The sequence below is a fragment of the Tinamus guttatus genome, unplaced genomic scaffold (genome assembly GCF_059628265.1).
Source record: "Tinamus guttatus ecotype Peru unplaced genomic scaffold, ASM5962826v1 Tinamus_guttatus_pri_ptg000089l, whole genome shotgun sequence".
Lineage (NCBI taxonomy): Eukaryota > Metazoa > Chordata > Aves > Tinamiformes > Tinamidae > Tinamus > Tinamus guttatus.
In genome coordinates, this window is record NW_028288623.1 from 2,985,420 (window position 1) to 3,000,307 (window position 14,888).

Consider the following 14,888-nt stretch of genomic DNA (forward strand, 5'->3'; position numbering starts at 1 on the left):
TTTCAATGTCTGGATGTTTTGCATTTTATCCCGTTTGGGGCATGTTTTGTATCAAGCGTATTTTTACAAGCGTCCCTCTTCTACACATACCTAGCTGAATGCCATGCCCTGTGCTGTGTCTTAGTGAACGCGGTCCTGCTGCATGTTGTCTCAGCACCAGTGGGTGCTATAGTTACGGGTATATCCCAGCATCTGTTTCTCCTAAAGAGCAGGCTGTTTAAGAGGTAAATGGTGAAGGTCTGGATCTCAAAACTGGAACAAAATGAGCAAAGCGCTGCACTGAGTGGCAGCCATCTCTGTCAAGCCAGCTTTGAATTTGCTGTGGATGAAGGGCTATGAAGGGCTCTGTGGCTATGAAACAATTTCTACAGAGTACAAATAAGAGGAAACACGAGAGAGGTTTGCAGGATCAAATGCCTATTCTTGTAGTTGTTAAGTTAGATCATTTTTACGTGAATTGATCTGTGCAGTCTCTTACAGTGGAAGGCAAGTTTAAGTGCAGTCCTCAAGATAAATCTGTCCTTGAGCCTTGCCATAGTTAGTTCCAAATTATGCTGACCAAAGTTAGTCCCAGTCCACAAGTGAGTCTTAGACTCTACAGTTTTGCACAATGATGTGTGTTATCCACATCTATCAGGCAAGCTAAATGTAATATACTGGCCCTGGTATCACCTGTGGTTGTTGTGGGCAATGTTTGACATTTGAGGGAGCCCTTCTAACCCCAGAGGACCTCGAGGCTCTTCTCAGGCAGTTGAGCTGTGCCTCTGAGATGCGCTCACTTGGAGGGACAGGCTGGTGAGCAGACTGTGCACAGCAGTGCTTGGTGAGGAATTTTTTGGATGAAGATATGGGTTAAATCTAGGTCATATTATACCTTTGTCTAATTTGCTTGTAATTTCTTTGGCACAGACTTGGAGATGTGCACACGTGCATAGATTCACATGTGCTTCCATCTCCCCCTGCGTGGAAGTAGGCCGCGCTCCTGTTTTTCCTGTGTAGGACCTATGATCTATTCTGGTAGCTGCAGAGTGCAGTGCTGCCTACAGTAAATATTCACGAATTTCCTTGTGAGCTGATGCACGTTTTATTTTTATTTTATTTTTTTTTCCTCTCTCCTGTGTGGATACACAAAGGCATGTGTTGTACCTGTTTTACCCTGTGGGATCTACATAATCAGGTCCATGGGTTTTAATGGATTTCAACTCCCTTCTGTCTACGGATACGGTTTCCTGTCTCACTTTGAGCAGGAAGAGCTGAGTCTTTTTTGGTCTTAGTATTCTTGCTTGCCTAGGCTTTGAGAAGAGTTCTCTGGCTATTTTCCTGTTTGATTTTTGTGTGTGTTTTGTTTTAAGCAGGACAGAGTGCATGTGTGTATGTAATCCATGGGCTCAATTAAGAGAGGCATCTGTTGGGTTTATTTCACATTGCCGAGCAAGGACTGCAAGCAGGGAGCATCTGCTCGGCTTTTTGTCAATGGCTTGTTTTTCATAATTTTCTCTACAGGGTGAATGTTTGGGGAGGGGGAGGAGGCTTTTTATTTCTGAGTTTCATCTTAAATTTGTTTTAATGGTAGCCGGGGAAATTGATTGGGATTTGAAAGTTAATTTCACTAAGAAAAGAGCCAAAGAGGGAGAAGGAAAACCACCCAAAGTAAATAGCATTTATGTAACCTTAATAATGCACTCAGAAGGACTCTTATTAACCATTATTTGCAGTGCTTTAAAGACAAAGTCAAAATGTATTTGGTATAGTGCTTTTATAGTGTTTGTGCTTTTTAGATGAAAACTAGTGGGTTTTGGTTAGATTTTATTTTGCAGAAAGATAGCAAAGGCCTCTTAAACTAAGATGCTTTTTTGGCATTTTGTCAACAAGAAAAAAAGCCTAGTTTTTAAATAGAGCAGCAGTGGTTTCCTGTTCTTGTAGTTTTTGCTTTTGTGCATTCAGATGATGATTGTATTGCATCTAGCTGATCTAGTGAGGGATTTAATTGTCTGTAAATGCATGCATTTCAAGGGCTACTAAACCTCTTGGGAGCATTTTGTATAAGTTTGTTTTTTCCCCTTCTTGTGGAGCCGTTCTCCAGAAGGCCTATTCAGCGGAATGACTTTGTTAGACCTGGGAGGATGGTGCCGCCGCTGGCGCGTAGGCAGCTCTGTGGGAAAAAGCCTCACACTCCCCCTCATGCTGTGAAGGAGGGCTCAGTCTCACCCACCCTGTTCGAACAAACAGGAGTACAATTTTGCAAGCACAGTTGTAGATGCTGTGGAAGAATAAGGCAAGTAGGGAAAAATGAAAGAATTTGAAGAAATAGAATTAAAAAAAAATAGAAATCATATCTTGTCTTATATGTGAACCCCAACTCAAGACATTTATTAAGCCACTTTGAAAGATATTAAATCTATACCTTCCATGCCACAAGTTGTCATGGAAGAAAAAAAATGCAGAATGAATTAATAAAAATAACTTTTCTGACTGTTTAATCCCACTCATACCAACAGAGTATGCATCTATATATTATTTAAATATCATATAGCACAAAATAGATATGTAGAATTTTCTGTCAGATGAGTATCACTCAGCTGAACATCTTTGTTGACATCAGTTAATGGTTGTAAAAGCAGTCAACAGCAGGCTGGTTTGCAAAATGCAAATGCAGGGCTGCTAACAGTGAGCAGACAAGCTCATGTCTGAAGTTTCAAGTAACTCAGGCTGTCACAGAATCATGAAACCTACCAGGACTGTAAAAGGACAAACCACAATAATCCTCATAGTAGCAGGAAAGTATTTTCATTGTTTGAAAAAAAAATAAAATTCAAACTTTGTCATCACATTAAAAACATTACATGAGAAGTAATAAACATATTTACACTTCTGTTTTGATTATAAATATACATTATATACAAAATAATGTTATAAAACGTAGAAAGTTCAGTGCTTCTGATTTTTTTAAATTACTGAAATACTAGACTTCAAAATAAACTACAGACAGACAAACTAAAACCCATATTATTGATTTCTGAAGGTCATCTTCAAAATGGTCCTACATGGTCAGAGCAGAAGGTCAGTAGTGGACATTATGAAAGGGCCTTGTCTGCACAGTCCAAGCAGTAGATGGGCTAGTCCAACGACAGGATTTACAAGGGCAGGACTATTGCTGTCTGAGGGAGAGCACAGTCCAGGTTTCTTTGAAGCCGTCTTGTTTCCTCTCTCCTCATTCTGCCACACCCCAAAGTCTCATCTTTTTTACAGTCACAGCACTTTCTGCGGGGCTGTCAGTATTACTGCGGTAAATATGTGTCTAAGAGAAGAGTTTAGGTTTGCCTCTGGTTTCCAGGGGCAGCCTTCCCCTTTTCCCTGTGTCAGGGGGTGGGTATGTATGAAGGAAATGGGACAAGCCTAGCACCTTCTCGCCCTCATCTCCACCTCTTGTGGCAGGGGCCTTCTTGGTGGATGCTTCTCTTTGGGCATTTGGAACAAGAAAAGTGGGAGTTCTGCAACCAGACAGGGAATTAGGAAAGGTGATAGTATCTCCTCCCCTTCAGAAAGTTTCAGCTGTGACTTTGAGACTCTTTGCAGTAGAAGGTGGCACCTAATTCAGAAACACAACATAAAACCCAAATTTGCGTAATACGGGATGGAGAGAGAATGAGAGAGGAGAAGAAAAATGTAACTTCCATTCACAATCAGTGGTAGTGCAAAGGGCATGAAAACAGCTGAGACATCTCAGCCCATATAGGTCCTAGAAACTGATTGATTTTAAACGCATTTGTAAGGCTGGGATTATGTCTCTCCTCATAATGGAGAAGAGGCAGTAGACATTCCTTATCACACCTTTCCCTTCTCAAGGGTTTAAACTCATGAAAATCCTGTCCCATATCGTGGCTTATGTCAATCAGTTCTCCAAAGCATCACCAAATGAGATGAAATGTAAGTTCTGTATCCCTCTTTTCTTCCTCCTCTCACCCCTTGAACTGTCTCCAATACATGCAGCAATAGAGAGGAGATGCAAATAGATGTGTAGCAGGAAGAATCAAGCACTCCTGCCCAATACTGTTCAGGTAACTGCAAGTAGAGCAGTCAAGTCTTTGTTTGGGCTCCTTAAGATTCTCTTGACACATTTTAGGCACTTCTAAACCCAGAAGAAAAAAAATGGAGATCTCATTTATTTTGTATCCATTATCTGCATAGCAATGTGTCTTTCTTCACACCTTCCGTTGCAACATCTGTGACAGTTCAGTGCCGTCTCCTCAACTGGCACCTCCCATAATCAGAGTTCTGGAAAGCCACGGGTCTGTCCATGAGGAACTGGCCTCAGAATCTTTAAAAAAACGTATCAAAACAACAGCATTTTAAACCCCTTTCTTTTCCCTCTGCCTCCCCTCTTGTACAGCCAATGAGATTTCTGGTATCAACAAGGGCAGTAAGAACAAAAAGGTGTATTGCATCTTTCTGTTAATTCACAGTCTGTCCAGTTCACCCAGTTCCATCCTCCGCCTGAGAGCAGCAAGTTGCATGTAATTAAAAACAGTCCGATCCAGTTCTGAATTGTAAACAATGCAGCAGGAACGTCCATCTACTGGCATTACCAATCTGAGGTGCAAATGGACTGATCTTCAGTCTTATACCTGTCAGGGTGCAAAGTAATACAAGGAATGAAAAGGAAGCACGGTGTACAGAGCACTGCAGAGTTAACAAGTTAATAAATCAAGTATTCAAATCAAAGTAATTTAAGCTAAATATTCCTGCAGCTTTACTATCAATGTATGAAGTTTTTGATTGGATCCAGAGAGAGAATATGACAAGTAGCCTCTTGACCTTATGTGAGGGAAAGAGTATTTAGGCTAAAAACTTACAAATATAGGTGCTTACAAGGTCTCCATAACAGGCAAGTGATATACTTAAATAGCTTGTGTTCAAAAGCATCAGATTGGACTGATGTTTGGAGAAGTAACCCTGAAAATAAGAGTACTTCCTGAGGTGCTTGATATAATCCTGAGAGTCTGGCTTTGGTCAGCAAGATCTTCAAAGGAACAAATGGTATGTAGGTCAGTTAGTGGGAATTAAGTGTCTAACTGTCATTTGTATCTTTGAAAAATCCTTTTGGTTTGTCTTAAACTGTTAATATTGCTGGTTGACTTGTATTCCAGCTTGCCTCTAAGCAGAAATCTGATATGCATACTGACAAGGGAGACAGATTCCTGCAGAGCTACATTCACAGATCACTGCTATATGGTACAGCAAGCTCCTCTTTCCTGGAGCCTGAAACTACCTGCAACTTGTCCTGAAGATAGTTAGACTAGAAGAGACAACTAGGAAAAAAAAAAAAAAGTCTTTTAAAAATCTTAGGATTGTTCAATTCTCAGGCCTTCCTTAAAAATCTGTTTTCTATATCTAACCTTTCAAAATACTATCAAAATCTTGACATGTTTACCAGTACCACAAGTAGTAATTTCTCTTGGAGCCATGAACACATTTGGAGCTTAAAGGCCCTGAGGTTGAACTTCTTTCCATGTCTTATTACAGACTCCCTAAGTGGTTGCAACACTTACGCATTAGCACATGCAGTTACCTACCATCTTCTGCTGGAAATCTACAGATTTACTTCTTTCTACAGAACACAGATAATCTGTTGTAGTCATGAAGAAAGTTCTAGCTTTACATCTATGGATCTGTAGACTCTTACTATTCCCATTTTTGCTGACTATCTATTTAAGAGAAAATAATCTACACTTCACTGAATTTTATGGGCTGATATTCAGTGCTTACATCTCCTACCTATTTACCTAAGCTCAAAATATCTGGATTAATAAAATTGGAGCTGCTAATTTATGTTCCCTTATGTTCTTGTGCACCACAGAAGAGGAGAGGTGCATGCTGGAAAGTAGCTGTGAACCCTGGAAACGGAGTTACTTTCTCAGATGTAATTCTAGTTGATAATTTTCCCCCTTTACTTTGTGAATTCATGTCTGCCCCCATATGATTTTAGGGAGCAGTGCACTTCTTACCTCTGTGGCTATGATGCATTCATTCCTTTCTTCTGTTATCACGAAGACAGACTGGTACATTGAATCCCTTGGAGAGCATATCGCTGATATTCTACATTCTGGCTTTTCACTATAGCAGGGCAAAGAGAAAAGAATGTTATTTGACTTCAAACATTGCTGGCCCTTGAAATCTTCTGTGAACATGGAGAGGTGAAATAAGAGAGCCATGAGGGTGTGGGAGGCGAGACCAGAGGATCAAGTTTCCCATATTCTATACAATGGGCAGGACATTGCAAAAGTGGACGTAAGAAATAAGTACTGCCTTGCCATGCTTCTGGCATGTCCAGTCTCATAAATCTACTCCTCAGCTCTACTCAAATCTATACCTCAGAGTCACAAGCCGAACTCAGGCAAGACTTTGTCTGATCAGAAGACTAATGAGCCAGTGGATACCTTTTTCTTTTTGGACAACAGTATTTATTCTATCCCACTCTGAGTAGTTCACTTTGCCTTCTTAGTAAGTGAAATACTTATTTTTAAAGCCTGTATGGCATACTGTTGTTGTCTCTTCATGATGTATTGGAGGAAGGAAAGCCACTTCTTAGTTTCACCACTGGGCTAGCCACTCTTGCTCACCCATACTAGCAAAAACTAGCACCAACACTCAACTGAATTGTTTGACTTAGCTAGGGACACTGCTTGGCTATGACGTGCATGTGCATACTCCAGTGTGAAAATTCCTAGCTTTGTTCTTGTTTGTTTTGTATTTTATCTTCCTGAATCAATTCTTTCTTTTGTATTTTCTCGTTAGGAAGATGGCAGGGAGGCTTACAAAAGACTACAAAGACCGCATTCTCACCTGTGTAGTCGGAGGGGAGATTTTTCTCCTAAACACTTTTCACTTTTGTAGTATTTATCCTCCTGTGTTCCTCTACTTGTCAGGTCTTTTACCAGATTATAGTCCAGTTTATGGTTCTTGGGTTTGTAGTTTGATTTTTCTAGCCCACAGTCTACTTCAAGGTCTTTATTTTTATTGGTGTTTTTGAGCTGTGAAGCTGGAATGAGATTGTCCTTCTGGAAGTCAGACAGGTTATTCATTGTCTCCAACTCCTGCTCTGGGTGCATCCTCATCTGCCTGATGACCATGGCTATCATGCAAAACAGTATGAGCAAAGCCACCAGCCCCACCCCCATGGATATAGCAATCCAGGGGACTGGTTTAGGAGGAAGTGTAACAGGCACTGTATAAACTGGTAACTCGCAACGGTTCCCCATGAAACCAGAAGGACAGTAGCAGACAAAGCTGGCACTATAAAGTCCGCTGTAGCATGTGCCTCCATTCTCACATGGCCCAGAAGCACATTCGTCTCTGGTTTTGATGTCACAGTTCCTGCCACTATAGCCTGGCAAGCACGTGCACGTATAGTCATTGATCAGGTCGTGGCAAGTTCCCCCATTGGAACATGGGTTCCTGGCACAGTCGTTGATGTTTATCTCACATTTCTGACCAGAGAAACCAGCCCGACAACGACACACACGAATCTGACCCAGGTAAAAGCAATTGCCGCCTGGGGAAAAAAGGAAAAAAAAAAATCAGTTGGTGATACACTTCATTCTGAAACCTAAATCTCTGTGGCAAGAATGTTTTCCTGCCTCAAGAAGAGGGATATTATTTTACAAAACTACCAAATGCATCTGCAAGTTCTTTTCAGATTGCCTAATTTTATCATTGTGGCTTAAAATGATGCCCCTTTCAAATATGAATTAAAGTTAATTTAATCTATATAATTCTGCCATCTCTTCCACCCCACAATAAGCCTTGTGCATTTTTATTGCAGAGAAAATGCCAAGGAAAGTCTCCCAAGAGATCAAGATTAAGGGAGATATGGAATACAATGGGGAAAAAGGGCTTAATATTTCTAGCAACCATAGAGGTCAGATTGGATTTCTATCACTTCTGCACTGAAAAGCATGAACAGGTCAAAGAGACAAGAGATTTGGAGATAAAAAGACTTACCGTTTGCACATGGGTTGCTTGTGCACCTGTCTACTTTTTTTTCACAGTTTGACCCTGTGAAGCCTAGAGGACAAAGGCAAGTGTAGCTGGCCCCTTGTTCTTTTTCCAAGCACGTGCCGCCGTTAAAACATGGAGAATCGATACACGTCAAAGCACTGTGCTCGCAGTGAGTCCCATAGTATCCAGGGGGGCACAGGCAGTGGTAACCATTCTCCATGTCCTGTAAAACACATCATGAAATGACTGTTATTTGATGTCACCAAATAATAGCTGCTTGCATGTTTGTTTTTGGTCAACACTGAGTGCTGCTCTACCCCTTCTCATTCACACTCAAATGTGGCCAAAGCAGCATTGGCACAGTGTGTATCTGAATACTTTACTGTGACGGATGGAGCCATGAATGGACCAGATTCTGCTCTCACGAGTAGTCCTGTATGTACATAACAGAGCTGGCGCAGTACAGGCAAGTAGACAAAGCATTAGCAATGCCACCGCTGCCTACTGGGATTCCTGAGGTCCCCCTAGAGCAAATAGCATGTATTAACCTATACAGCTGTCATCTGGATGTTTTTCTTCTGTGTGATAGCCCATTTCTCACAAGAACTGATTTTACTTTGCCCACTTAGAGTACAACAAAACTCTCTGTTCTTTCCCAATACAATGTGTCCACATCCCTGGGAGAAAAGAGCTAGACTCTTGCATCATTAGTTTTAATCAAAATGTGCCTCCTATCACATTTGAGGTCTATAATCTACCTGTCTTTATCAACAAGTAGAGTTAATCACTGAATGGATCTAAAAATACACTGAAACACTAGACTGCAGAAAACTAAAAACGCGGAACCACATTTCACAGATGTCTCAGCTGATTTCCTCATTCTATCTGATGCTATGCTCCCAGAAAGCAAATGTTTTATTTACTCTTTAAAATGCAGATTTAGTGCATTTCTATAAGCACCTCCGTTGGGAAGCTTATTGTTTTACAGCTCTGCTCCCTCACCTGCCATAGATCTTGCCAAGATCTCATAATGGCTGCCACAGAAACCTAAGGATCAGTTGACTAGTTCCGATCTAGATGATACATCTCCTGTAACATGCTTCCTCCACTGACACCTCTAGGGAAGGGTTCAGGATGATAGTTGTGAGCGTCGGTAATGAACCTGTACAATATCAAATTCCCATTATGTTGTCACAAAACCATTTCTGAAAAGGTATACCTAGGCTTGCTTCTCACAAAGACTTTACATTTAAAATGCCCTTACCGTGCAACTACCACCATTCCTACAAGGGTTGCTGTCACACTCGCTGATCTCATGTTCGCAGTCCACACCAGTAAAGCCAGGTTTGCATGAACATGTGTAACTGCCCTGGCCAGTGTTCATGCAAGTTGCTCCATTTTTGCATGGTCTGTGGTGAGTGCAATAGTTGAGATCTGCAAAGATACCAACACGTTAGAGACAGGTCTTTGACAGCTGGGAAAAGCCATTTATTTCCTCAAGGCTCGAAGAGCACAGTAAATAGAAACAAAAATGCTTTAGCCAGCAAAAAGCACAGGATTTTCAATAAGAAATCTTTTTGCTGTTAGTAGAAATACTGGAGATTAGTATTCAGATTATCAATATGACAAACAGTTTTTTCAGTGTATTAGGTATTTTCATTATTCCTCTATGTCCACCACAGCAACACAGTAAGCTCTGAATTGTGGGAGACCTGGCAAAGTTTTAAGTCTATTAGTGCTTAAGCATACTCTCCTTTTTTGTGTGTGTGTAACTCCATTGGCTGCATTGGCTGTAATGGGATTTAGCTGCCCACCTATCAGGTTAGAAAATGTACTTCATAAGTGTATGTTCTCTGAAAGGCACTCCATGGCCGTAGAAACGCTTAGTGTGGAGTATGCCACGTATTAAAACAGTAAAACCCATCCTTAAAAAGTGTGCTCCCAGGCAAGTTCTGGGGAAGTGGGAGGGAATTAAAAAGAAAACTTTATTCTTGGAGATTTAAACAAACATTCCAAACCTTTTATTATTTATTTACGATGCTCTCTTGTTATGAATATTATTAGTTTAAACTGTCCAAATGCTCTGCCAAACTTGATAGTGCTTTTTTTTTCTATTCAATTGGCGACAGAGGTTAAGCACACAAGTTCATAGGACATAAGCAGAAAATCTTTATAAGCACTATAAATACCACAGTAATTGGAATACAACTGGTTAATAGATAACTACAAGCAGAAAAAAAAAAAAAAACCTGCAACTTTGCTTTTCCTGCTTATTCAGACTTTCCCATCTTAATCCTATAACTGACTTGAAAACACTTAACTTAGTTTGAGTGCTTACTGCTCTCAATGCCAGCAGTGCATATATGGCCTTGAGGACATGACTGCTCAGCTGGCTACGGTTCAGTGATTCAGTGGGTTGAATAGGTGGAAGTGGTCTGGTGTACCTTAAAATGGAACCTGTACTTTTCATTCTTGCTTACATGATTTTTCTCTTATGCTCCACGAGTTAACTTCCTTGTATGCAAAATTAGGAAGGTCCAAATGATGGTATTTACTGCTGCTGGAAACTGTTTAGTAAACTGTTATATTTGTTCAGGAATAAGTTAAACTTAGTTTGAGCAGGCAGAAAAATTGCCTGTTCAACAATTGATCCATTTTTTTTTCCAATTAAAAAAAGAAAAACAAAAGACAAAAATGCAACTGCCAGAAAGGTTTGCTTTCAGCTAAAATTGCTAAAAATAAATAAATAAAATAAAGAAAAGGAAAAGAAAAAGAAAAAAATATTGTCTAAGAAAGCCTTGGTACTAACTGATGCCTATAAACATGTACCTTGAGGAGACTTAGTTTTAGAAACTATGGCACAGATTCCTTAGTCCAGTACCAAGGAAGACTCAGCCTAGAGCTGTAAGCACAACCTTTGGAACTAACCTTGGTCACAGAAGAGGCCACCCCATCCTTCATCACATATGCACTGCCATTGTGTTTTACAAGTCCCGTGGCGGCAGCCTATATGTGGAATGCACTCATCGCAGTAGCGGCCTTGCCATCCAGGACGACAGCTAAAAGAAAGGCCAAGTTAAAACATTAATGACACAGAAAAGAGCTGAAGTTTCTATTACAAGGTGACATTTTAACTGAAGTTCAGATTGCAAATGCCATCTACTCACATGCACTCTCCAGGCTTGTTACAGTATCCATTCTGTTCAGTACATCCAGACAGACAGATGGCTGTAAAGAGAACATAAAAATGCAAAAATGTTTAGATAAATACATATGGCAATATAGACTGCAATTGTAAACGGGGAAATGCCTGCATTTAAAAAGGTGCTTTGAAAACTTGTTTTGCTCTTTGGTGCAAACTTTGGTTTAAAAATCCTCAGTACGAGGAGTTCTGGAGCAGGAGGAAGTGAACAAGGAGAACCAACATTTGACAAGTTGTCCTTTAGTTTTTGCTATTTATACAACAAACATGAACTCTTGCAACTCTTGCTAGAAAAGGAGCAAGAGGAGGTGGCTGTGCCTGTGCTAATGAAGACCTAAAAAACCCCCAACAGTAGGAGCCTGACTCTAAGCTAAAAATTCCCACTACTACGCTGCGACGCCTGTGATTCTCTCTGACAGTGGAAAGGGTGGAAGCATTTGTATGAGCAAGCTGCAATTATTTTAACTTGGAATGGACACCAGGGATTCAGGGAGATCAGCCAAGAGCCCTTCTCTGTTCGCTGTCCCATCACTGCTGCCACCTGCGCTGGCAGTCACAGCAGACAGGGCTAAAGTCCTCAGAGTGTGACTTTCCTTCTCCAGGCCTGGAGGAGAAAGGTCAGGAAGAAAACATGGCCTGGTGGCTACCATGTGACTGTGCAAGGCGCCTTACCAGTGCCATTGTGGCCACAATGTTTAAGGACAGCGAGCTCAAACCCTCAGAGCCACTGCTCCGAGGCAGCCAGTTTTCAGGCTCTGCATCCGTTTGTTGAGCAGCTCCCTGATGTTTTGGGGACACGCATTTCCTCAAAGCCCCCATGAGCTGCATTCCTACTCACGCTGAGCAGCGCTCACATTAGGTGCGGGTCTCAAGAAGTGCATGCAGCTAATGCTCCCCAAGACGTAGAGGGGGTGCAAGCATGAGGGGACACACCACCCCCCGCAGGCCCTGCAAGGCAGCCCCACCGGCAGTGCAGCGCAGCACTTACGCTCTGTGCAGTACTCGCCGGTCCAGCCGGGCAGGCAGGCGAGGCTGCCGTCAGGCTCGCACACGTAATGGCCGAAGCGGTCATCACGGCGCTTGCAGAGGCGGGAGCAGCTCTCGCCGTAGTAGTTCTCGCTGCAGATCACCCGGTAGGAGTAGTGCAGCTGGGTCTGCGCGCTGCTCTGCACGTCCTGCGACCAGTCTTCGCCCACCGCCAGTGAGCGCTGGATCGCCATCTGGCTGATGAGCCAGTCCTCGGGAGGCAGCCGGGAGCCTGCGGTGACAGCGGGGACAAGAGCGGCGTGAGCGGTGGCAGCCTGTGCCCCTCTGGCCGCGGTACCCCCGCCCCAACCGAGAGGACAGCGTGAAAAAAAATCTATACATAAACTTATATATGGAGAGATAATATATATATGTCATTTGGAAAGGGAACAATGTGAAAATCAGGCACCCCATCACCAAAAATTAGAAACAAGACCCGGCTTCCACATATGGTGCTGTTCTTACCTATATACTTCACATATATATATAGGTGTATATATATATATTTCAAAAAATGCACACATTTGTGTAAGCAAACCAAGCAACACTGTGCTAGGAGCGCTGAGGAGAGGGAGATGGGGTGGGAAATGGGGCTGCCCCTTGCCCCCGTGGCCTCCGGGATCAGTGACTAGGAACTCGGCCGTAAGAGGCTTTGCAGGGAGCTTTTCAAAGTGAGAACTGTTTTGCTGTTGAAATATCCTTTTCCTCTATGCCAGAAAAACATCCCAAAGCCATTATTCCTTTCCAAAGGGCGGAATTCGAAAAAGGTGTAAAATACAGGAAAAGGCAGTCAGGACTTTTTGGCAGCCTTGCGGTTTTCTCACCAAAGAGCCCCTTTCTTTCCCACGCCAAAAATAAACCGGAGGAAACGCAATTGTGTTGGGAGATTAGGTAGGGGACAGAATCAAAGCGGCCCTGATGGATATCGTGGAGGGACTCGCTCCTGATGGGAGGATAAAGCCAGCCCTGAAATTATCGTATAAACATGTGAGCGCGGTGAGGTCAGCGCCGCGGCGGCCGTTAGCCGTTAACCGTTTCGGGGCGGCCGTTGGGGCCGTTACCGGGGTGAGGGCGCGCGCGGGCGCTCCCGGGGCGCGGCCGCCCCCTAGGGGCAGCGCGGAGCCGCATTCACCTTCGGGCAGGTAGTTGGCAGGCGCGTGCCAGGCCTGGATGATCAGCGAGAAGGTCCCCTGCGGGCGCAAAGAGCAGCGTGAGCCCCGGTGCCGCCGCAAGCCCCCGCACCCGCCGCCGCGCGCGTCTTAATTAACCTAATTGCGGATCGCGTTACGGCATCTGCGGCGCCGACACGGAGCTCCGCATCCCTCGGGCGACCGTTTCTCCTTTCGAGCGCGGGAGGAGAGCATTTTGTTCCTCATTTTAATGCCTAGGCACTCCCCAACACACATACTCCCTCCGCGCTTTATAGAGCGCAGATTTTCCCCGCTTACTTCCCTCCTCCTTTCTATTTAACATTTATTTTCCTAAGCGCTTCTGGACTTAATGCACTTTCCATTTCGTTTAAAAGTAACTTCTGGAAATAAGTCTGCCAGCGAAAAGTAGCTCGTTTTCAGCGCCGCTGAGCAGCGCTCTGCGATTCGCCTTCCCTGCCGCCCTCCTGCCCCGCCGCGGCAACCGCGTTTCAAGCGGAATCTCACCGGCCACGTGAAGTTAAAGGGTAACTTAATGGGGCTGTCAAATCGCTCTGTATCCTTGATGCTGAAGGTGTTTATTCCCAGAACTGGGGTGATGATGCTGCCGAAAGTGCAGGAGCCCGGGGAGACCACTGCCTGGAAGTGCTTCAAGCAAACGCGAAAGAAGGTCCTGCAGTGGGGCGAGCAGGACTTCCCGCTGGCCAGAGCCCCGTGGCTGTTCACGAACTCGTGCAGCTCCAGCTGGAAGACGCCGGAGCCGGACACCCTCTGCACAAAGGGGAGACACACAAAATAGCCAAAATCAGAGCTTACCCAGGCTTTGCCATGCAAACTTGCTGCCATCACCCGCTTTACATTTAGCGAACCTTTTTTTTTTTTTTTTTTTTCAATGTGTGATTACCTGCTGCAATATCATTAACAGAAACGTCAAGCCAAAGGTGCGCAAGGCTGTCATCCTTGTGTTACTCAAGGCTTCCAATTCTGAGTGGGTTCACTTTTCTTCCTGTATTCCTCAAATGGTCTAAGCAAACGCTTCTCGCTTGGCGGGGAAAAGAGAAGCGTCACGGCGATTCTCCTGGAGCAACCTGCTCTTCCAAGTATTCCCCGAGCACCAGCAGAAATCGGAAGGTAAAAATCCAGGTGTGAAAACGTCCCCTTCTGGGAATTAATCCTGCAGCCCACGACCCAACTCTGGTTGCTTTAGCCGCCGTAATAAACTCCAAAGCCGAGTGGACTCGATGAGCGACGCAAAGGGGAGTGCTTAGTGTTGGACTGCTCCTCCTTTAACCGGTGCTAGCAGCGCTCAGTAAATGGAAAAGTTGCTTCCCTGCGAGCTGTTTATATAGTTGCCTCTCGTCCCCGCAAGCTCATTATGTAAACTGTCAGTCAGACTCACGGGCGAGCCCGCCCTCCCCTTTTCCATCTTTCCTTTCTGGAAGAAAAAAAAAAAAGAGCCAAATGCTGTGGGAGCCCTCATATCTAGAATTAATACCCTGCTGCTGCCGCCGCTG

At 43.6% G+C, this 14,888-nt stretch overlaps 1 protein-coding gene across 1 annotated transcript; it reads right to left on the bottom strand.

Moving 5' to 3' along the window:
* Positions 1–2,771: 2,771 nt before the first annotated feature.
* Positions 2,772–14,220, bottom strand: DLL4 (delta like canonical Notch ligand 4). Its single transcript, XM_088520420.1, has 11 exons — positions 14,191–14,220; positions 13,882–14,145; positions 13,359–13,416; positions 12,189–12,458; positions 11,166–11,226; positions 10,927–11,057; positions 9,263–9,432; positions 8,002–8,221; positions 6,844–7,552; positions 6,006–6,114; positions 2,772–4,625 (listed from the first exon to the last, which is right to left on the bottom strand). Exons 1-11 carry the CDS (start codon positions 14,218–14,220, stop codon positions 4,620–4,622), a joined length of 2,028 nt encoding a protein of 675 aa, XP_088376546.1. The 3' UTR covers positions 2,772–4,619.
* Between the last annotated feature and the right edge of the window lie 668 nt (positions 14,221–14,888).